Genomic DNA, 24,869 nt, shown 5'->3' on the forward strand with positions numbered 1-24,869 from the left:
CCGTAAGTAAATTACTTCAAAAGTTATTCATACGTACTCATTGTCAGATTATTTTCTATCTCTCTCTCTCTCTTTCTCATTTTAACCCATTTAAATTATTTAATAAGAAATACGTGGGAAAATCTTTGACCGTTTACTTTCCAAGAAGACATTTATAGTTTACTTTTTTATTTCTTTTTTTATAATAAATATATAAATTCTATCAATTGAACACAAATACATCATTAACAATCTCTATTTTATCGAATAAAATGAACATCGATAAATAATTCGATACGTTTGAAAAATGTTTATACAAAAATAACCCCATAACCATAATCCAAGGGATCTCATTAAAAGATGTGGAATTAGAAATAGAAAAAAAAAAAAAAAAACACAAAAATATTCGGAAACTCTCTGAAAAACACAATTTGCGAGTACCACTAAAAGCGAGTATCGAAAAGCCCTCTTGAATTAGCGAGTATTCAACCCATTTGTAAAGTTCACGATGATTCGATACTCGATTATACTCTGACCCTATGATTGCCCTCGTAACCCTTCTTCGTGTCCGCAATTCGCACAATCGCAATAAAAAGTATCCGCATTCCGCTGCTCCTATTTTATCACCACCACCACCACCACCACCACCACCCCTTTTTCAATTCCACGTGTAACGCGTGAACATTTATGCGCATGCATCTACAGGGTAACCCAAAAATCATTGAACTATTTTAATAATAGCGCGAATCATTATTCGATGACTATCAAATGAATTGAATGACTATAAAAATCTATTGAAATAATTGAAAATCATTTGGAACGAGTATATTTTTGATTTTGCGAATGAACGAATTTATATTGAAATTTGTTATTAAATAAAAATACTATTTTTATAGATAATCTAATAACTTTTGAACCAGTCTGTATGTACAAAGCCAATCGATCGATCGATATACCAAAGAGATACGCTAGAATAGCCTAATTACTCGCAAGCGTGAACGTAAAGGGCATCGAGCATAATGCATGATCCATTATGATGCGAAGATATGTTCGGTGAGATAAAAAAAAAAATTAAAAAAGAGGAAGAGGAAAAAAGAGAGGGAAAAAAAAGTAAGAAAAATATATCGAAGCGAATGCGTAGTAGGACTCAAATAAAACTATGATCTTCCTCCTTTACGGTCTGGCAATGATATAAAAAAAAAGGAGAAAGAAGAAAAATAAAAACAAAATTAATAAATAAACGAACAAATTCGATTTCTATCATTGGTCGTATCGTCTTATTCGTTAACGAATGAATTTTTCTTCTTTTCTTTTTTCCGTATGTATAACACGTGTGCTTCTCTTTGAACATATTTGAATATAATTGTAAATTTGTTGAGAAAAAAAAAAAAATTAAAAGAAAAGAAAAATAATTAGGAAAAATTTCCAATAGAATTTTCAATTTGATCATCGTAATTTGATTTGAACCTAAATTACGAACGATCGATTATTAAATCGTCAAAGTTTTCTTCTAATCGTTTTGAAATATTTATCAAATATATAGTATAACAGAAACAAACTATATTACTCACGACACGAAACTATCATTAATAATACAAAACTATCGAATACTCGGTATTTGCTGTTCGATCTATTTTTAAAACAACTCGATAGAAAAAGTCGTTACAATGTAATTGTAAAAAAAAAAAAATAATAATAAATTGCACAAAGAAGACGTTTGAAAGATAAGAATGTTAATTATTGGAAAATTCGACGAAAATAAAAATTCAAGGGAATATTGTTTTTCCTCGATAAACGTAAGATTAAACGAAAGGATATTGTTGTCGTTGTTGTTGTTGTTGTTGTCGAATAATGAAATGTCGCGTTGACGATAAATAATTATTAACAATCTAATGATATTTTCTAGACGACAAAGAAAAGTCAAGAGTCATCGAATTGATCGAGGGCCGAGTCTAGCTAGGACCAACAGTCGAGGGCCGTTATAAGGGCCGATCGATTATAACCAAAAGGAGAACTCGCTGAGTAAGGAAATCGTTGCCAAAGTTCATACACATGTACACGATTATATATTATATATGTGTATGCGTATACATACTACATCATACCATGTAATACATATGTACAATAGAATACGGGTCACGAACCTAACGATAACCATCGAAATAATTATTTTCCTACGTGTATAAATTAATTGTTAAATGTTTTAACTTGAAAATATTATTTTTCGAGTGTAAATTTCAATTCTATTAAAAAAGGAGAACTCAATCGTTGCCAAAGTTCATACACATGTACACGATTATATATTATATATGTGTATGCGTATACATACTACCATTAATACATATGTACAATAGAATACGGGTCACGAACCTAATCATTCGGAAACCTAACGATAACCATCGAAATAATCATTTGCTTATGTGTATAAATTAATTGTTAAATGTTTTAACTTGAAAATATTATTTTTCTAATGCAAATTTCAATTCTATTAATTTATTCATAAGAAGAGATATAATCATATCAATTATAACGACCGACCAATTAAATTCTCCTTCTAAAATAGAACAATAATTGAATTATCATGCAACTCTCTATCGAGATGCATTCTATTCGCCGTTCGATATTATCTAATGAACATTTTTTTTGTTTCTTTTTATAGTGATATTTCACAATTCAATTTACTCTTGGACGAGTATTTTTGTTTATATTATTATTATTACGAAAGCAAAATTTTCTTTTTCAAAATAACGACGAAAATTCAATTCAAAAATTGCATAATTTTCTTAAATAGAAAACGCATACTTACGAAATTTTTCTTCACTTTTACAAGAAGAATAAAATCTACAAATTGTTCGACTATCTTTTTCTGTTCTCGAGAGAAAAAATATCAACGAAATATCTACGTGTAATAATTTATCAAAATATCAAGGCCATTAAAATGATAGATTTTTCGAGATTCGCATAATTTTTTTTTTTTGAAACCTTACTCGTACTTTAAACGTTTCTCTTTTTCGAAGAAGAAAAAGAAGAAGAAGATTTCGGGATAGTTTGCATTAAATTCACTGGAGTGCCGAGGTCAACGTCTTTTCGAGATAAAAAGAGATAAAAGAAAAAGAAATACTAATCTCCGTTAATGTCGTCGAAAATATGCAAATCACGAGTACCATCCCGAGTACTTGCAGGTTGGCTTTTAGAAACATCATCGTCGTCGTCGTCGTCGTTTTTAGATTTCTCATCCGACATTTCTACGTAAACTCAATGTGACTTCATCCGCTTTAAGAAGTTACAGACAAACTTTCAAACTTATCGCTAAATTCTCTCTCTCTCTCGCGTAATTAATTATATCATATACGCAAAATGGAAGCTCGTCAAGTTTTCTTATGAGATTAATATGAACAAAAATATTAATTTACTATTTTTCAAAGATTTTTTTTCTTCTCGAGTTTACATAAACTTTTTCTTCGAACTGAAGTTTGTAATTTTTTTCAACAATTTTTCGAACGAACGTTAACCTGAGGAGTTTCAAAAAAGAAAAGAATAATTGTTTCTTTTTTCTTCTTTGTAACGTCATCTTATGTAACATAATTATTTCTTTTTCGAATACGTACCTTCGTACGTATTCATTCATTGTAAGAGATTACTTTGATCTAAAATTTGTGAATAGATTTTTCTGTAGCACGCTTATGGTTAAAATAAAGATACTAATGACGTTACGTAATAATAGAATGTTATAACAATCGTGAGAAGATTTTAATTGACATTACAAAGAGACAAGATTCGCGTGTTCGGATGTAAGAAGTATCGTTACACACGCGTCGATAAAATACCCACGCTTTCTCTCTACATTTCATACTGAAAGAACAACAAGATTGACGTATTAAGAAACGGGACACAATAGAAAATAATTATAATAATGAATATTTAAAAAAAAACAAAAAGAATTACAATAATTACCAGTAATTACCGACACGTTAGGTTCGAGTAACGATAAAAGGGCAAACGAAATTATTTATGACCTTATTTCTCGCCTATTAGAAACTAGTATTCAATTTAAAAAAACCAAAAATAAAAAAAAGAACAATCAGAAATAAATTTTTAATTTGTAAAAAATAAAAATGAATAAATATTTCAGCACGCAAAATGTTTGAATATTTTTAACAAAATGTTGTACAATAAAAAATTATTTGTAGGCTTCTAAGCTGAGAAGACTTTTTAACCTAACAAATGTACTTTTTTTTTTCCATATTATAAAATTGCACGAGAAGTAATATTAAAAAATAAATTGGTAACTTTCGGTTCCCATTTGAAAGTTGCACGATGTGTATGCTATTGTATTAAAATTCATTACAATACTTATTAATTATAATTATTTTTAATTACTGTAGATAGGATTAAATAATGAATGAGAAAGAACATGGTTGCGAATGAACGATACCGAATGGTCTTCTTTCTCACTTTCACTATAGCGATCTCGTGCGTGGATTAAGCAGGACACGTGGGCAGGAATGCGACGCTAAGTGAAAGCAAAAGTTTCGTACTCGTAAAAGAGGAGAACAAGGTGGTTGAGAAGGTGGTGGAAAAAGGTGAGGTAGGGGGAGGTAGGGTGAAGGAGGATGCGCCCCTGGCAAGGTCGAGCAATGCCAGGTTCAAGGCCATCTCTAACGCGTCCACTTCTTACTTTCAACCAACTATTTTTCTAATCTCTTACGTTAATATTATAAATCATCTAACAGTAAAATATAATTTCAATGTTTCATACCAAAAAAAAAAAAAAAAAAAAACACGTTAATTAATAATCGATAAAATAAATATTACAAATATCTGGAAATAATAATAAAAAAAAAACATTGTCAGAGACAAATAATATTTTTGTTGACCTTGTAAAAAAAAGTCGCAAACTTCATTTTCCTCGTAAATAGTTTCATACGGGGGAAAAAAAATTACGATAATCGTTATAATCGTAGCCGAATGACGATTACGAGAAGAATGCATGATACTGAAAATAAAGAGAAAGAAAAACATAAAATAAACGTGCACATATCTCCATGTACGTATTATTACGCGACGTCATTCGCGAGTAGTAAGAAAGAGAACGCATTTGGCCCCAATTATTCAAGGCTGATCTCTCGCAAAGTATGATCCCCATTAATCCAACATCATGTGTATACTCTACTTCATAGTAATTGCGAATATGATTTTTCTCTCGACTCAAATGGTCAAGATTTTAATTGGGAATACGACGAGATAAGAAAAAAGAAATACTTTCGTAGCCGAAATTCGAAATATTTATTTAAAAAAAAAAATGATCCTTGAAGTAACGAAAAACGATTGGAATTAAATCTTTCTTTATCGAATTGGCCTTCAATTTATATACAACGTCAATTTATTTTCTCCAAATGTGGATTATTACCCCCACCCACTCACTCACTCACCCACCTATCCATCCTTGACGATATTGTTTTTTATTCAGTTTTGTTATAATGAAAAACCAATTTAATTGGAACAATCAGCAATGCAGAATTTATTTAACGACAGTAATCATTGAATAGGAATCGTGGAAATACATCATGCGAGTATTGCAATAATCGTCGACAGCAATGCACACATACGAAGTAATAATATATATAATACCATTTGCAAAAGGAAAAGTCTACTACCACCTCCTGTCATCGTCGGTACCGTAGTCTAATACACACACGGAATCATGGTCCTTTACTTTTATGCACGCTTATCGTACTCTTGAGTACCTAACAGGACTTCTAAGGTAAACATTTGACTTGCGCGACTAACAGGTGGACAAATTTCTTCTGTGGTTAAAGAAAACGTTATGGATGTTTAAAGAGATGAAATTTCTTTTCTTTTTTTGCTCGAGCAACATTTCACAAACCTCTTCGATTCATTCCTTCTATTTTTACCCCAATTCTTCTTTCTTTCGAACAAAATGTGTGATTAAATTTGTTAATCTTTCGAATCAAAGCACTCGTTGCGATTTTACGAGCTGAAAAAGAAAGTTTAGTAAAGGAAGAGAAAAAAAAAAACTCATAATGGATTTTTAGAAGAAACTTTAAGAGCACACACACACACACACATACTGGTTGTACTCTTGCGTGCACGCGTATAAATAAGAAGTGTTGAAATGACAGATTAGTAAAGGGTATTAAATACATTATTGTACGAAGGTAAAGTACGAAGATCGAATGGCTGGACTGACTATTGAATAATGCACGAAAGAACGTATTTCTTTCTTTGAGAGGAAATATTGGTGGTGATCCACGCGCTTACGTATTATTTCACAACGTATTTAATGAAATCAGTCCCGTAGGTGACACGAATCGCAATGTATTTTGAAATAAATTATTGTGAAATAACGTGGTAAGGAAAAAAAATCAAAAGAATAAAGAGAGAAAGAGAAACATAATTTGTCAGGACTAATTTTGGTTTAAAAATCTTATTAATTCCTAAGAGAATTATCATTTGTAGGAATTAAAAATAAAGATGCGAATTATCCAAAAGAAGAAGTGGCGTTAGACGCAATTTTCCTAGCACGATGGTGGTAATGGTGGTGGTGGTGGGTGAAGGAGAGGGGGTTTGGGTATTGGTATCCCATCCCTCCTCGGCATACTAATCTCAAGAGACCTAGATCGTTGCATTCCATTGACGTAAAAGTACTCCTCGAGTTCCAAGGCCTACGAGTCGACAACGAGTCTAACGACGGAAGGAGGAGGAATAAAAGGAAACAAAATGAGCTCGTAGAAAAATAAGGTGGTGATGGTGGTGGTGGTGGTGGAACAAAATAAGGTTGAAACGGAGGAGGTGTCATTCCAAAATGGAAAACTTCTTTGATCGGAGAGACACGAGGAATTTTCTAATACTGTCGCAATTTTCTTAAGCAATAGCAGACACACACACACACACACGTGCGTATATTCTAATTCACGGTCTTTCGTATTGACGTATATTGAGAGCTAGGTATATTAAAAAGTGTTGATAATATTTTATTTATTACACGCGTTAATATTTCGTTATCTTTATTTACTTTTGAATATCTTCATTTTGTCCAATAAGACAAAGAATAATAAATAAATACGATTTACAGTGCTGTAAGATACGAGATAATATTCATGTCTCAAGCATTTAAGTTGTTCGCGCTTACGACACGTCTGTTATTTAACGTCTGCTTGCTTATTTGACAAATTATTTTTATTAATTTTCGATTACAAAAAAAAAAAAAAAAAAAAAAAAAAAAAACAAAAAATTCATTTCGGCGAATCAATCGTAAATAAATCTATCTATATTTAGACAAAAAAAAAAAAAAAGAAAAGAAAATTAGTGTTCGTATTTTTGTCACCGAGAGGGGAAACAAATTTAACGATTCATTTTTCGTTCCACTTTGTAGGGTTGTTTACCGGTAGGTTAGCCGGTAAACTGGAACGCACGGGGAAACAGAGAATCGATGAGATATGTTGTTCTGTATACGCGTTTGGTATGCACATATATGTTTTTTCCCCCTCTGTCTCAGGCGTTTACCTCGACCTCCTAAAACACTGTTTCTTTTTTCTTGTTTCCAAATCAAACTAACCGAGTAATTACAATTTTAACATACACATTTTTCTCGTTATATCTCCACACCGTATAAACACATCTATCGTAATATTTTCTTCAATTCAAATTAAACAAATTTTCCAAATATTCATTTCCCTTCTCTTATTTGTTCTTTTTTTATTTATTTTTTTTTTTTAATTTTATTTTATTCATTCGCGTGCACGCTTTACTAATACGTTGCGTTATGTATAAATGAATATATTTGCAAATAAGAAGTTGAAGTAATTTGTCTTTTCCTTTTTTAAATACAAATTAAGAGGTTAAAAAAAAACCGCTTCGTTCCTATTTATATTTTCGCGCGATAAGATATTAAAAAAACAAAAAAAAAATAAAAATCAAATAGAAAAATAAATTTGAAATATATTTTCTTTGAAGAAGTGCCTCGTGTGCACTGGTGTTGCTATTCAACGTAAAAGTACGATATCAAGCGCCGAGGTCGCGTAGTAACCTATATTTCATGCAAATTAAGAAACCGGTGAGCAGGTGTAAACACGCGCCTAGCATAGTCACTTTTATGTTAGCTATTTGTGTGTGCGTACGCGTTTGTTTGAAACGTGTCTTTCAAATTCGCATACTAAAAGCCTACATCTTTTTATATTAATCAAGTATTTTACCTTATCACGTTATAATCTTTATACGATAATATAAATATTTTAATATGTTACGTAATAAATGATATATACATATATTCAATAAAAATATGTAAAATATGCACCGATCATTATAACAATCTTCATATACATAGAAACAATTTTGTCCCATCCAAGTATAGTGATTAAATACCATTACGCAGCATACCCTAATGAAAATAAAAATTAATTAACAAATATTAGACTAACAATCAAATAGAAAAGTAGCCAATAGAAAATCAACGAAATAAAGATACAATTGTTAATAGATAACGAGTTATATTTTCTGTTATCTACAACAACACGAACAATAAAAGTACTTTAGAATAGAAATTAATAATAAAAAAAATTAAAATAATTATAGAGTAAATAAAATAAAAAAAGAAAAAAAACAAATTTATATGATATATCAAGAGCGTATAAGATACGACAATCTTCGACACTCGCATGATATACCACTCACCCCATTTCCCCCCCCCATACACGCACATGCTCGCGCACGCACGCACGCGCCTAAACAAAATGCGTGGTGGTGGGGGTGAAAGAACAAAGGGAATAATATAAATAAAAAATAAAAAAGAAAACAATGGAATAGAGACGTACGTAGGTAAAAAAAAAAAAGAAAAATACGAGGGAAGAAACGCCTAGGACGAGAGGACAAAGTCGGTAGGAGTAAAAACCCGCGTGCTCGCGTGTCAATGGGCGTGTGACTTTTCCCTTATGTCTTTCTCTCTTTCTCTCATATTAACGTGCACGCGGTTGTTCAGCCCTTAGATACCTCGTCGTCCCCACCATCCCTTTTGCCAATATGCGCGCGCGCGCGAGCGTTCACCAACGAACCCTTACATTAATGTTTTCAGTCACAAGCTGGAAAGTTTTGTGATGGCAACCAGTGAGCTACTAGTTACCCTGGAAACGCTTTGTTGTGCCACGAGGGATGAAGAAGAGGACAGAGAAAGAGAGAAAACTATATTCTAGCTAGCTAGCTAGCTACCCCCTCCCCCACCACCACCACCACCCCCTTCGTTCACTTCCATCCTTTAAAACCATCAGAAACTCGCGAGAAACTCTCTGTCCCACGACGACTCGGCATCAGACACTACCCTCTCTAATCCGACTTAACTTGACCTACCCCAAAACTTATCTCTCATACTAAACACCATCCTATACATGTAGGTATATATATGTGTGTGTATGTATACTTGTATGTTGAGTAATATGTAAGCTTGCAAATTTTGTAATATAATCAAATATTCATAGATATATTTTGTAAAATCACGCATAATGTTTATTAACACGAATTCGTGTCATAATTAACATTGTATTTTGTAGCATTTTAAATCTATACAAAGATAATGTTTTGTTAAGTGTTTCATATCTTGATATTTAACTCGTATTTAATATTTTATAATATACAGCATTGCAGTATTCCCCGTATACTTTTGCTTTGTTATAAATTTACATTGTATTGAATAGTTCTAACGATGTAGTTTAAATGTATGGTTAAAAAATATCGAATATAAATTCTACTGTCGTTAATTGAGCATAACGAAATATTCAAAAAAGAAAAATGACTTATATTAAACATATTTATCTTTGGAAAAGATATTATTTTATTTGAACGTTGTAAAAAAAGAAAAACAAAGAATTAATTCATAAAATCTAACGAATGTTAGATAACGAGTTAGGATGAAAAGTTAAAGAAACAGTATCACGCATATACTCGTATACAAACATACATACATACATAATGGTAGCATATAAGAGAGACAAGAAATAAGAATAAAGAAACTAACGCCTATTCTTGTTCTAAATTCTAAACACACTTTAACTAGACTACGACTAAGTATTACGTAAAAACGTTGAAGAAATTGAAAATAGAATAAAGTAAAGTAAAGAAAAGAAAAAGAAAAAGAAAAAAAAAGAGAATAACATTTACCTATATAAGAAGTATCGTTAAACGTCACAAAAAAAGAAAATAAAAACTCTGAAAAATAAATTCTCACGAAGTAAAATCAATCGCACAAGAACAACAACAACAACAACAACAACAAAAAATAGCTCAACTTAAACGCCTGTTTCTTGAACATATTTATGCAAATATTTGATCTTCTTCTTGTTTCTCTTTAGACGAGTTATCTACCGTATCGAGTGACTCAATTTCTCCTAAAAAATAAAATCAAATAAAGTAAGAAAGTTGAGATTTAACTGTAAGATCGCAAGATAAATCTGTAACAGTCGTAAGAGACCGGCAAACCTTCGTTTATCTCAACAGTTCGTGAAGGAATACGAAATACCCATGGAAAAAAAGAGTAGCATATAAACGCGTGTGTAAATACGTGGCCACGAATTCCCACCATGAAAAACTGGTCATATAAAATCTTAACTCTCGTAATGTCTGCTCGCTCCAGGAATACATAGGTTTGGTATTAAAATACTTGTTTACTCGGCCGGTTTGTCTGCGTTTGTTGATCGAATGTACGAGAAGTACCAAAAACCGATAGAAGAAGAGCTTTTTCGATAAATAAATAAACGAGAAAGAGAGGAACGTTATTATCCGAATGCATCCTACGAAGACTCGTGGATCGTGTTCGAATGCATTCTAATGTAATACTTATACACATGTATGGGTGTTGTGTAGATGGTACATAAGTGTAGGAGAAGGAGAGAAAAGGATAGAGCGAATGCTGATCGAACCCCACCACCACCCCACCCACCGTGCTATTATTTATACGTCTTATATAAATTGATTTGCACGTTGAATAAATTAATGAACTTTTTAATATGAAGATAAATAAGCAAAAGAAAAAAATAGGATTTTTTTTTAATTTATCTAAAGCATTTCGAAATTGTTGAAAATATTTTTGAGAGGGGCGGGGTGGTAGGAGTGGGGTTTATGGGCAATTCACGTGACTATTTACAAAAGAATATATATATATACGGGAGTGTTAAACTACGCGAAAGTAATAATGTAAACGCAAGAAATGCTATCGCACAGATGGTTGCATGCATTCACAAAGAGAGTCTCTCTTTCGAGGTCATCGAGATTCTCCGGCGTGCGTTTCGTCGGTTACGGTCGAGTTTCTTCAGACTAACGAGTCTAACAAGTAGAGAAATAAATAAAAGCCTTGAGAGGACGATCTCTATCTCTGATAACGATACGATGATCATTTACAATCAAATCTTCAACATTTTTTTTATAAAAAAAAAGTATTTTCTATAAAATTAAAATACAATAAAATATACATATAAAGTTAGGCTATATATATAATGCACGTATAATATTGATAACGAAATAACGCATTATCTCAACAAATATCTCCACCTAAAAAACAAATATTAATTAATCAATATATATATATAATGTAAAAATTCTTTCTCCATTATTATCAAGCGTGTTCTTTCTATTCCAAAGAGACAAATGAAGAATTTCGTTCCATCAAAATTTGATTATAACAAACTCTCGAATAAACAATTAGAGAAATTTCTAAAAGACGTCAAGAATATAATTACAAAACTAAACAAAAATATAACATTCCATCGGTTTTCGATTGAAACGTTTTTACGAGCGAGTATGAGTAGATAAAAAATAAAAAATGTTATCTTTCGTGATAACACAGCGGACATATGCGGAGAAAATGAAGGAGAGACGCTGCTGCGTCAACTCTGAACACAACTACAAGGAAACGACTACTACTACTACTACTACTACTATTACTACTACTACACGACAAGGGAAATCCTCGTAAAGTGGCGCTGATCTCGCTTTATCTCATTTCTAATATACAATATACACCACGTAATTCCTCCCCTTCTACGCCCTACTTATATCTTTTTTAGTTCAATGTGTCCAGTAAAATGAGGAAAGAAAAATATGAAAAATTCGTATAATGACCATGGATAAAATATGATAACTAATAAAAGAATTTGGTAATTAATGTAGATTATTCGAGGAAACGTTGTAAACGTTCCGATAAACCTATCAAAGAATCCGGACGAATTCCGACGGAAGAAGCCGAAGCGAATCGCCAGAATTATCGACTTTGGCCGTCGACCCTAGTCGTCGTCGATGATGTATCATTTTCGTACAAGGTGTACTGCCTAGTGGATAAACAGAACGTGTAATCTCTATTTTTTGTTGTTGTTCTCTCTATCTTTCTCTACCGTTTTAATCTTGAATCATATATTGGAAATGGGATTAAATATGACAAAAGATAGTTTAAACAAGTATACAATTTTACATGTTTCTCTTCGTCCTACAGTGTATCCGAATCGAACAATCGAAGCGAAAGGAAAAGATCGTCGTAAGGGCAAGTAGATAGGTAGGTAGGTAGGTACGTAGGTACGTAGGTAGGTAGGTAGGTAGGTAGGAAAGGAGGGAAGAAGGAACGAATAGAAGGAAAGGAGGGAAGAAGGAACGAATAGAAGGAAAGGAGGGAAGAAGGAACGAATAGAAGGAAAGAAGGAAAGAAGGAAGGAAGGAAGGACGGACGCGTGCGCGCGAGCGAGCGAGAGCGTGCCCGCCACTGGCACAAAACTAACCCCCAAAAAGTCGAGTAACTTCGGCACGTTGTTACGATAATAACGACGTGAAAAAAAATATTAATGAAAACACGAAATTTCGTAAACGTTTCGACTTTTAACTTAGCGAAATATACCGGAATCGATATAAGAGTGGAAAAAGATAGAACGATAGATAGAAGAAAAAAGGAGAGAGAAAGAAAGAGAGAAAGAGAGAGAAAGAGAAAAGGAGGAAGAAAGACGATAAACGAACGTTCGTTTGGGACGCTTTTTCATTCTACACTTGAAATTGATTTCACAAATAACGAATAAAACATTTATTATATATGGTAGAATGATTTCCGACTCACCCGTTTAAACGGCACAGTAATTGGGCACACAAGAGACTGCTAAAAACCGGATCAATTCGCCTTGACAAATAGGAAAACTTCGGGAAGCTTTCATGGAACACAATGGCGAGCCGCCTTACGCGATAACTGAACGAGCTAACGCTAGCACCATCTGCCGGCCTATCAACGTTACTCGACCGAGCTACGCGATTCGACGAGATCTACCAATCAACCTCAAGTACGCCTTTACGCGGGAACTCCTTTGGCGCGAATCATAGACCACGTTGTAGTTCTTCTACCATAGCTATTTCTAATCATGAACTACTCCATTTTTATTCTTACTTTATCGTTCTATTTCGTGTTTTTATTTTCCGTGGAAATTAACGTCAAATTTAATTAATTCGAGGGAATTTACGAGATATATATATGCATACATACTCGTCATACTACTTTTCTTCTTCTTCTTTTTTTCTTTCTTATAAATAAAATTTTAATCGTAAATATCGATCGTGATAAATCGTACTCCGCAACGTTCTATTTCATTTAATAATTTATCTACGATGCAAAACGATAAAAGCAAGATGAACATTACAGAAGAAATGCACTCGTACGAAAAGAAATTTCAAACGAGCAGTAAGAAATACGAAGAAATCGATATGAAAATTTTTCATGTAAACCGATCGAGAAATAGAACTTTGCTCGAATTAGAAGAAATGAAAATGAGATACGAGATGCTTAAAGAACGATTAATAAATATTCACGGTAATTATTTATCTTGCGTAACGATATTGAATAATCAACAGAGATATGAGGATGAAATGCGCGGAAAATTTGAAAAGTTAACTATCGAACGAGAGAATTTAAAAGAACGTTTGATCGAATGTAAACGATCGAAGGCAGATAATGACGAAGAGATTAAAAAACTATCTGTTACGTTCGAAATAGAAAAGGTAATTAGTATACAATTCCCATTTTTTAAATTAAATATAATCGTGTTAATCATTTTATATGTTCTTCCGTAAATACAAACTATAAACGATGCATTACAATTATAATGTAATTATATTTCGTAGAAAAAGAACGTAGCTTTGCTTCGTAAATTAGAGAAAGCATCAAAGACGATTAATATATCACAAGAGCTACGAGATAAAATTAACGTTGTTTTAACGAACAACAAATCGTCAAATGAGATCTAAAAAAATCTCTACGAATCAACTAATATGTATAAAAGAAATAAATATAAAATCATTTTCTTTTACTATGATAATAAAAATGACCTATTATCTCCGAATATATGATCCATAAATCAGTATCGCCATAAATAAATAAAATATTTAAATACATAATCGAGTACTTCCACCAATCCCATTTTTAACATATTCCAAATTCTCCCGTTTATCGTCATACCATAAACGGCCTTTTTCCTTGATCATTTTCTAGATCATTTCACGGTTAGGAAAATTACCTCTCTTTCTTCGTACTTTTTCTGTCAGAATTTGAGCGGAATATCCTTTTTTTTCGTATTTCCAAACGAAGCGACGAAAGACATTATTTAATTAATCTCCTTCGAGTACTTGAAGCAAATGTTGCATCTCCTCTACTTGATTTTCCAAACATTCTTGAATAATAGGAGCTCTGTGTAAAATCTTTGCTACTCTGTCATTAATAGCACATATTTTGGCTCTATCATCAGTGAGTTTCTTCATTAGAATAGCATTTTCATTCTCTTTTTCGGTCAACCATTTCTCTAATTTCTCGTTTTCCGCCTTTATCTTTTCAGCATCTAGCGATCTCAAATGTGATTCAATATTTCCGGGTGGTCTCCTAAAAATACACAAATATAGAATTAATATCGCTAGCTTGATACTTATAAAAGAAACTAAAAACTCCAATCGTACCAAACAGTTTCGTCGTTCGTTAAATTTACTGCTTCTTTCGACAATTTGGAAAGTTTCTTCAATCCAGCTTCCAATGAACCCTCTTGACATATTTCCTCCAATTCGTCATTCATTTTCTTCAACAATTCATCAATCATAGCTTTGTACAATTTACGGCAGACAGAAGAGGACGACTGTTTCTTAACAATAGTTAATAACTCGAGAAACTCTTCTTTACTGAAACAGCAAACAAAGTTGTTATACTCTTTGTTAAATTATTTAAAATTATTTCTATCTTTTATATACAAGTGTATATTAAATAAATTTTATTTACAAATTATAAACAATTAAATAATATTTGCATTCTTATCTATCTCAATATATAATTATATATAATGTAATGAGGATGTATTAACAATATATTACATAGAAATAAAGTAATCTAATACTTAGAAAATTTGCCGGCACTCCTTTCATGCGATACTTATTTAAACATACACACGATCATATATTATGCATAAATGTGTAATCTTTATGTAATATAAAACACGCACGCACACACGCGCGTGTAACACACAGCAGATATATATATATATACGTACAATGTTACAGTCATTCCAAAGCAATGAAATTATCCTCTTACAGGCGCTGAATTGATACAAAATTTACATAAATTCTAGTAATACGTTAAATAATTTCGATCGTAAAAGTGTTCTCGGACTTTATGTAAATCCGTTAAATCTGTTAAAATAGAAATCTATACATTTTTTTTACATAATCTAACTGAGAAGAAAACTTTCCCTAAATCTTCGCTCCTGAGTCTTTCAATTCCAAGAAGTAACACCAATGTATTAGATCCTTCTATCGAATTACGACAGCAGACAAACAATGTGTACGAGCCAATTACGTAATTATCAACATTTCTTACAAAAATTCATCCTGAGAATGATCTCATTATAAAATGTTTCAATATTAAATAAAATTTCATATAAATTACAAATTAAAATGTCACACATTAAAAACAAATTCTTACCAATTCTATTAAAGAAACATATTCTCCAAGGGTCGACATAGCAAGCTCAATCAGGCCGGGACTGGTGCAATTTGATATAAATGCTACATATTTGCATTAGTCCAGACCTAACTGAACACACTAATCATTTTAAAATTCCAAATTCGATGATGATCCTTGTCCGAATGCAACGTGTGTATTATAACAAACGACTTAGGGATTTGATAACCAAAACTTGGAGAGAGAGAGAGAGAGAGAGAAAGAGAGAATGAGAGAAACACATTGTAGGAGAAGAAAAAAAAATATAAAAGAACAAAAAGAAGATGTCTTGAATTTACGATCTCGATCGATCGAGAACCGGCACGATATTCACAATGCGAGGGTCGCTCCAACAACTGTGGCTTCCGTTGACGATCTCTTTCTCTCTCTCTCTTTCTTTCTTTCTTTCTTTCCTTCTTTCTTTCTTTCTTTAGTAGTATGGTAGTATACACGCTTAGGGTCCTTTGTTTCCTCGAACATTTCATGGAATTCCTCGAAGGTCAACGGGTATGCCAGCGTCTGCTGAGTTTCTCGGAAGAGGAAATAGAAGGAGGATGATTAGCAACGGAGAAGTTTAGGAAGAGTAGGAGAGGAAAGGATGGAATCTCTTTTAACGATTGTAATTCTTGGAACGAGAGAAGTAGAGAGAGAAAGAGTGAGAGAGAGGGAGGGTGGAAGGGAGAAAAAAGAGAACGCGTAATCCTTTCGACGGTGACCAAAGAACTCGATGGCCACGTCAGAAAACGAAAGAACGAACGAACTACGAATTAACATGCGAGTCGCGAAGGCCAATGACATCGAGTGACACCATCGTCCCACCGACCTTAACATTTTCTTCCCCTTCTTCCCCCGATATTTTTTTCCTCGAGCTCATATCGTTTGTAGGAAAATGCTATTTATTTTTTTATATAATCTAATAAATAATCGATATTTGCGTGTCAAAGATTTGAATGATTTCATGAAGATTCATCGGATGATCAATAACTTTTTAGTCTCAGAATTTGTCTTTAACAGAAAACGAAATATTGATCGTAAACATTTTGAATTTCGTGCATTGCAATTTTTAAATTTCGTTCTCAACGCCATTTTGAAAATTTGTGGAGACTTGCTAAATATGAAATACGCGTTTCTTCTGTAACATTTTTTTGTCGAATTATCTGATTAATTTAACAAGAAATATTGCTTACAAATGATTCGATGAAACAACGGACACGTATTCATGATCGAACGATGCCAATGCAAAACTGTGACTAACTTTTTTCAATCCTTTTACTCGAGACTCGAATGCGGAAACACAATCATAATTAGTATCATTTTGTTACCGTTATGATCCATTCGATACGTGATAATAAATCAAGAGTTAAATAAGTATTACTCGTACTAAGTATTTTATCAGTTCATTCATTTTATATTGATTACGGGGAAAAATAATTTATCATTGAAATATAATGAAATCTCTATGAATAAATACGTGCATTTCCATTGAAGAAAGGTCAAAGAATGAAATAATTTAGATTATTAAGAGACCATGCATGGTATTCGATATGATACGTTCCTACCAAGATTGCTTCTTCCTGGAAGCAATATTGAGCCAAGCAACTTCCGGTCATGCTTATATAGCTGTAATTATGAGACTCATATGAAAGAATATATCGCTGAATCATTTTAGAAATTAATTTAATATATGTAACACATTTCTATAAGTATAATTTATTTTTAAATATACAGAGTAAGATATACGGGTCGTTATCCTAAAAATAACTTTAAACAAATTGTTTATTTGTGCAATTGTATAAATTAATTTTCTGCATTTGTTTTAATTACTGATTTATATATGACAAAAAATAATCGAGGTTTGGTGTCCACGTACTGAATTGAGTGTTCTATCAACTGTTGTAGTCGATTCAAATCTTTTGCAGAAACTGTTCTTCGTAGCGTGCACTTTACCAACATTACCTTCCAAGTCGACAGACTAGTGATATATCAAAACAACGTGTCTGTCACTTCGGTTCAACCTATTTCTGAAAATCTTTTATGTTATGGAAGTAATATTTCTCTCTCTTGTCGCATTATATGCGAAAGTTGTTTGAACAGCTAGAACCGCATGAACAAATAACTTACATAAACAAATCTCTGAAGAAAGCGACTCTTATCTTACCCTGTATAATTTATTCGCATTATAATGAGTATCAAGATTAAATGAAGTATATTTAAAATATTAACTTTATATAATTTTCTACTTGTATCTAACTCATATAGCAGCCCGCATAACGTCTTACAAATTTTTACCTCCAACGATAGAAAAGTGACATAGTAAAAGACGTCGTATAATACAACAAAACAGTACATAGAATAATTGTTTGTCTTTAAGTAAGAAAAGAATCTAATTTAAAATTCGTTTCTATTTAAGTATACTATTGTCATCGATGACTCATTATTATTGTAGCAATTGTGATTTAGATTCCAGAGATGCATTCGACAAAGCGTACATATTTTTTATGAGTTCGTAAAAGCTATTATACCCAACATTTCAATAGAAGAAAAAAAAGAAAGGAATGTTAATAATTAATAATAACCTTATCGTTCGAATAGAAAACTTTGTTTTACTGTTTTCCTTGTAATAAGAAATTGGTATCCAAGTTCGAACAAAGTTTGTAAGAAACTTTTTAAAATGTACATAAATCTAAGTTATCAACTGTAATAATTTTTACTCACCTGACAGATTCAGAAATGTTTTTGAAACTTTTTGTGATAGTAAGCCAGAAAAGAAGCGCGTTGTTTGCCTCAGTTACCTCCTTCTCATGGATAACATCTTCTTCTTGTGACATGTTTAACTCTTTTATATAACCTATACAATTCCTTCCTCGGTCTTCGCTTCACCGTATCAAAATAACGCTCGTAGGTTCTTCCCTTTAATGTCACAGATTCACAGTTACATTCCTATTCTCTTTGAACGTTTTTGAATTCCTCGAAAATATGGAAATACGTCACATGCACTTGCAATGCAATTAATTAGAACACATCGACGCCGTTTACTGTTCCAACGAACGAAACTTTTCACATAATGCAACGGAAAGAGTTAAGATGGAGCCACTATCGATAAAATCACCACGCGATCTACCTTATCGATAGTGATCGAATTTCTTCCCGTAGCGATATATCGAAATTTGAAAATGATTAGTATTCAAAATATAAATGTATTTTATTATATTTTAGAAATAAAAGATATTCTTTTTTTAAAGAAAATAAAATCTATATTGTGATATTGCAAAAATAAATTTTTCTCAAATATAAGTAAAATAAATTTATATAAACTATATTAATTAAAAACAATGAAGTAATATAATTTATTATTATATTGTTATATATTAATATTATTTCGAGATAAGATATATATAGTTTAAACGATATACATGCATTATATGATACATTTAATTATTAAAACTTTGTCATTTTCTTTTTTCTTTCGATCTACAAAAGGAGTTGCAATAACTGACAATGAGTTTCACAGACAATAGTCGTGATCTAAATTTTTTGTTCCACGTTCTCAGTGAAATTTCTCGATGGTAATGACGATTATGTATTCAACAGGTTACGTGTGCTTAGACAATCACGTTAGATCAAAGCCATTGAAGCTACGCTACATCTGCATCTTCCTACGGAATGTCGAAGAAAGTAACTTCGTGGAAATTTAATGGTTGATGATCCCCGATCGATCTTTCACAAGGCAAACTCGTTACTGAAAGTATCGTGAGCTACATTAGCGATCTTACATAATTGTATATATCATTTCTACAAGAATTTAGTTATCCTGAAATAGTACTATAATCGAATTCATTATTTTGTGATAAATCTAACTTCAACTTGTGGAAAGAAAAAATGGTCAATGAAAAAAAACTTGACGACGCGACGAAAAATGATTTCAAAAATTAAATCAAAAGAATCTAGAAAAATGATAGAATAAATCAAATCGTTCCTAAGCGATTTGAAAAATCAATTAATTTTTGTCGAAACTTTTCTCAGACTCGTAATTAGTACTCAAAATGTATCTAATTTTAACAATTTCATATAAAATTCTCCAAGACTTTTCGTTCGACTCGAACCAATCTCCTCTCATCATACATATGTAAATAGATATGTAATATAAAGTAGGAATGGTATCCGGTATATTCGTAGATGCATAGTTCGATGAAATATCTCGGTGAACACGTTGAATATGAGAGCTATTCAAAAAGATGTCGTAATTCCTTTGGTACCAGCAGGTTCATTTGCTAACCGGACGTTAAGAATCAAATCCATCGTTGTTCGTTTCTACGTAAGATTGGATACACGAAGAAGAAAGAAGAAAAAGAATAAGAAGAAGAAGAAGAAGAGCATATAAGCGGAACAAGTACTTATAGATACATATCCGTAGATTTATCTCATCGTATCCGCATTTAAAATGACTCGATACGTCATTTGGTGGGTAAACAACGTTTGCCGAATATCAAACGAGCCGTTTATAGTGTTACCAAGATAAAAATAGCTATATACTAAGATCATCGTTCAATCTAAAGTGTGTAGTTGAAAAGATGCGACCGGAATCGGTAACATTTGATAGCGAATGAGATATGGCAATACCAATCGCGTCTTGGGCTAGTACATTCTCTCAATCTCTCTCCTCTTTCTCTCCGATTCTTAAGAGTTCACCGGATCTTCCCCATTTGCTCTTATGGCAGAAATCCAAGGCGAACCAGGTGTATATCGGTAAAATATGTTCACTCTCAAATTGGATCATCCTTTGAAAGGGACTCATTCGTGTCGAGATCGACTGCACCCTTAAATCAAAGGTCAATTTAATCCAATCCAGCCAGTTAATAAGAGATGAAGGATCGACAGAAAAAATAAGAAGAAACAAGAATAAAACAGAACATATTAAACTTTTAACGATCGTCAACATAGCCGAGAGACAGAGAGATGTTCCAACGGCATCTTAAAATTATGCAATACCTGAACGGCCTGAACTATATTTTCTTTTTCTCTATCACACGGAACACGCGCAAAAAGGCTTCGGGGCTACCGATGAGCACCCATTCACTCCATCGGTTCTTCTCTACCGATTTTCTCATACCGAGATATTACTCTAAGAGTCAAATCCCATACGGGACCTTTTTCTCCGCTACGATGATCTTTCGATATTTTCTCTCTGACGAGTTTATAAATTTCATCGTTTAGTTTATTTTGTTGTTTTCGTTGTTTTTGTTAATGTTAGAATCATTAACAATGTATCGTATATCTTTTCCTATTTTCTTGAGACTTGATACTTAAAATGGAATGCATATGCAATACATATTGTACAATTTATGAAAAACAAATTTGTTCGCAACTCTCGGTTGCAGCATTGTCCTAATAGATCAAGAAAAAAGATTCCTTCCGTTGGTTTTGTTTAAATATCTCTTTTTGGCCTCTCATCTTGTACTCTCATCCCATCCAATGTAATCCTTGTCGTCGGAGAATAGTTGCGTCAATACCAAAGCGTAAGAAATCATCCAGACCGCAGCTTTTTTCTTCTCTCTCGGTCTCTCGACCTCCGGCCGTCTGTCTATCTGTTCGCGCTATTTCGAAACCATTTGACTCGAGCGAGAGGAAGAACACAACAGGCGAAAAAGGGTTACGGAGTGGCAGGTACAGAAGTATCGGCATTGAGTTCAATCTAAATTTCGCAAGAAAAAAAAGAAGAAGAAAAAAAAATTGATAAATAAAAAAAGTGACAATGTAATTGACGTGTGCCGATCGATCCGATAAATAATCGGCCGCCATTATTTCTTCATTTTCGGGCGTCGTGTTTCAACGTCTACTACGCCATTATTAATACTTCCTCGTTAGATCGATGATCTTTATCGTATAAAAATCATTCCCTGTTTTGGTAAGAAGGATGAACCGTCGAACCACCATCGTGTTTCCTATCGCGATTCTCGCGTAAGAAGAAGTACAAGTAGAAGTAGAAAAAGAAGATCTAGTTCAAAGAATTCTTCGGCTAAAGAGAATCTAACCCCTGGCATTACACGAGCAGCAAGATAGATGAATGCGAGGATAGGAGCGCGCCAAAAGGGCTGGGTCTTCTCAAAGAATATATATCCGTGCTAGGTGACTCGATGATCCTTTTAGAAAGCAGTTCACTTGCTTTGTGAATCCCTCCGAACGAACGCTCCATTACATATACATTGTTTCAAACGATCGTCTACTAGCATCCTATTATCGAGAACAAGACTCACGATTGGCCCGATTTTTAATCGAGCCGCACCCCCGTTCACCATCCGTTAATTCAAATATCTTACGATTCTTCATTTTATAAATGTGTATTACTCACTTATACGTATTTGTATTTGTCCATGTATTAAATCGTTTCTCCATTTGATCCTCCTTGATCCTCTTTGATCCAATTTGATCCTCTTTAACTTATGATTGCTCAAATTGCCGATCATCTTCTTCTTATTCGTATGATTTTCATTTGTTCTTGCGGTCGACTCGAATTAATCTAAATATTTCATTCATTTTTCTGCTAATTAAGTACTTTCATCTCGATAATAATATATTTCAATAAAAATATCAAATTATATATTACAACATACAATTTAGATCAACAAGATAAAGAAATCTTAGCTTCCGAACTCTATTTCAAAATATTATTTAGCAGTGACCATTTACTATGGACGAGAAAGAAAAATGATCTTTCGAAAGCGTTAATTTGCTACATCCTCGAAATAATAAAAAAAAAGAAATATCGTGAAAGTAAATCCACAAACAAAAGAAAATTATAAATATGCGCGCAATTTCTATATACATAAGTGTATACATAAATGGCATAAAGACCGAGATTCGAAAATTTCACTTTAAGATTACGATCGAGTAGAAATCTCTGGCAAAATGCAGACCATTTACTAGAAGTTATATCATCGAGCGTGATGCTTTCAATCGCTGTTTAAAGATGATCCTGTCAGATGAAGTGACTGACTCTCGGTCACGTCATATGATTATCCACGTATATAGAAATACCTAACATTAATCATAATACTCTATATGAATAAATAAAATAAAATATATATATATATACAAATATATTTTTAAATAATTTCTCTAATATATATAAATTTATATTTTTCAAATATATCTCAAATAAATTCAAATAAAATGTGACTCATTCAAAATGATTTTTCAATCAATCGATCTCTCGTATCTCGAAGATATATTCAATAACATATTACTAAAATCTCGATAAAAAAACAAACAGATATATATATCACACTAATCGTAAGTAAAATAAAATCGAAGAAATTCGATTAACAATCTGGATACTGAGTAAAGAATATACAAATAAAGTCAAGGTTTCGTTTCTCCTCTTTGTCTGGAATAACCTACGCCATCTTGGTACCGATCTATCGTACAAGACTTCCGTGAGAAATAATAACGAGACAGTTGGATGTTGATTGCCCAATGAGAAAGAAGAAACGATTTGTCACATGTCTAGAGTTCAACCTCGACTACCAGATAAAATATGAAATTTTATGAAGAAAATCGAATATGTATATATATATATATAATTTGAAATGTATGACATAGAGGGAGGATGATCCAGCAGTGCGTTAAAATCGTTGACGGACCAAATAAGGGAAGATGGTGTTGTACCAGTAAAATAATTATCATCATCGACAGTAACATCAGCAAAAGGAGAAGAATAAGAAGAAGAAGAAGAAGAAGAAGTCAAAGCAAAAGCAAAAGATAGGAATATTCGTTGCTTGTACATCTACGAAGAGATAGAAAACTTAGAGTGAGTTTAACGAGCTGAAGACGGAATAGGTTTGATCTAAAGACGGAAAGTCGATTATTAGGGGGAAGAAGCGATCGAGAGTAGCGTGGGTACCGTGACCTGAGATCGGAAAAAGAAAAAGGAGGGAAAAAATGAAAGAAAGAGAAAGATGGAAAGAGACAGAGAAATGGAGAGGTTCGATCATTAAAAGAAGAAGAAGAAGAAGAAGGAGTTACGTCCTGATCGGTAATATACTAGACGATTTGGAGCGCGTTCTCTTCTAATACGTAGACGACGCGTTGCACGCACCATCTTTCTCTTTTTCTTTCTCTCTCTTTAGAAACAGAAAGATGTGCAACGCATCCTTACGTAATAAGCAAGATATCTCAGCAGAGAGTCGGTTGCAGGAATCAACATGCGTTGGTTGCTGTTAGCTTGCTCTCTATAAGCCGCGAATAGGAGGATGATGATGATGATGCGACCCCAGTCGTAATATCCAACGAAGAAAGGCCGATATAATTACAAGGAGGAACGCGGCTGCATAATATGGGTAAGATGTCTCTTCTTCGACACCGCATTGTGATCCTCTCTTCTTTTTTTTTTTTTATCTTGACTCTACCACCATTTGTTGTTTCATCTTTTTTTGATTTTTTTCTTTTCTTTTACGCGGTTGCCATCTCTTTCTCTCTTTATCTTTTTTTATAATGGAATAGACTCAGTCAGTCAGTCACATTTATACCGGGTTACTTGATGCGTTCTCATGACGATCGTTCGACCTTCAGATTTGTCGAGAGATGCCCGCCGATCTGTATCATCCGACTTGCGCAACTACCCTCTCATCTATTTATTTCTCTCTCTCTCTTTCTTTCTCCCTCTCTCTTTTTTTCTTTCTTTCTCTTACATATAAATATAGATATATACTTAGAGACGTTAATTCTCTCTTTCTCTCTCTCTCTTTCTTTCTCTCCTACTCTTTCTTTCCCCATTCACCATAGACGACATCATATTCATCTTCCATCTCTCTTACTCGAGCAACGCACACGAGGACTCCAGTTGGCGAACTTCATCAGGGTGTTCTTCTTCTTCTACTTCTTG

The 24,869-nt window shown here is 32.9% G+C and overlaps 1 protein-coding gene across 1 annotated transcript; it reads right to left on the reverse strand.

Moving 5' to 3' along the window:
- Nucleotides 1–14,106: 14,106 nt before the first annotated feature.
- On the reverse strand, nucleotides 14,107–19,042 carry LOC122522844. Its single transcript, XM_043644174.1, has 3 exons — nucleotides 18,704–19,042; nucleotides 14,959–15,174; nucleotides 14,107–14,884 (listed from the first exon to the last, which is right to left on the reverse strand). Exons 1-3 carry the CDS (start codon nucleotides 18,814–18,816, stop codon nucleotides 14,617–14,619), a joined length of 597 nt encoding a protein of 198 aa, XP_043500109.1. The 5' UTR covers nucleotides 18,817–19,042; the 3' UTR covers nucleotides 14,107–14,616.
- Nucleotides 19,043–24,869: the final 5,827 nt, after the last annotated feature.

Source organism: Polistes fuscatus, unplaced genomic scaffold (genome assembly GCF_010416935.1).
Source record: "Polistes fuscatus isolate 324 unplaced genomic scaffold, CU_Pfus_HIC Scaffold6, whole genome shotgun sequence".
Lineage (NCBI taxonomy): Eukaryota > Metazoa > Arthropoda > Insecta > Hymenoptera > Vespidae > Polistes > Polistes fuscatus.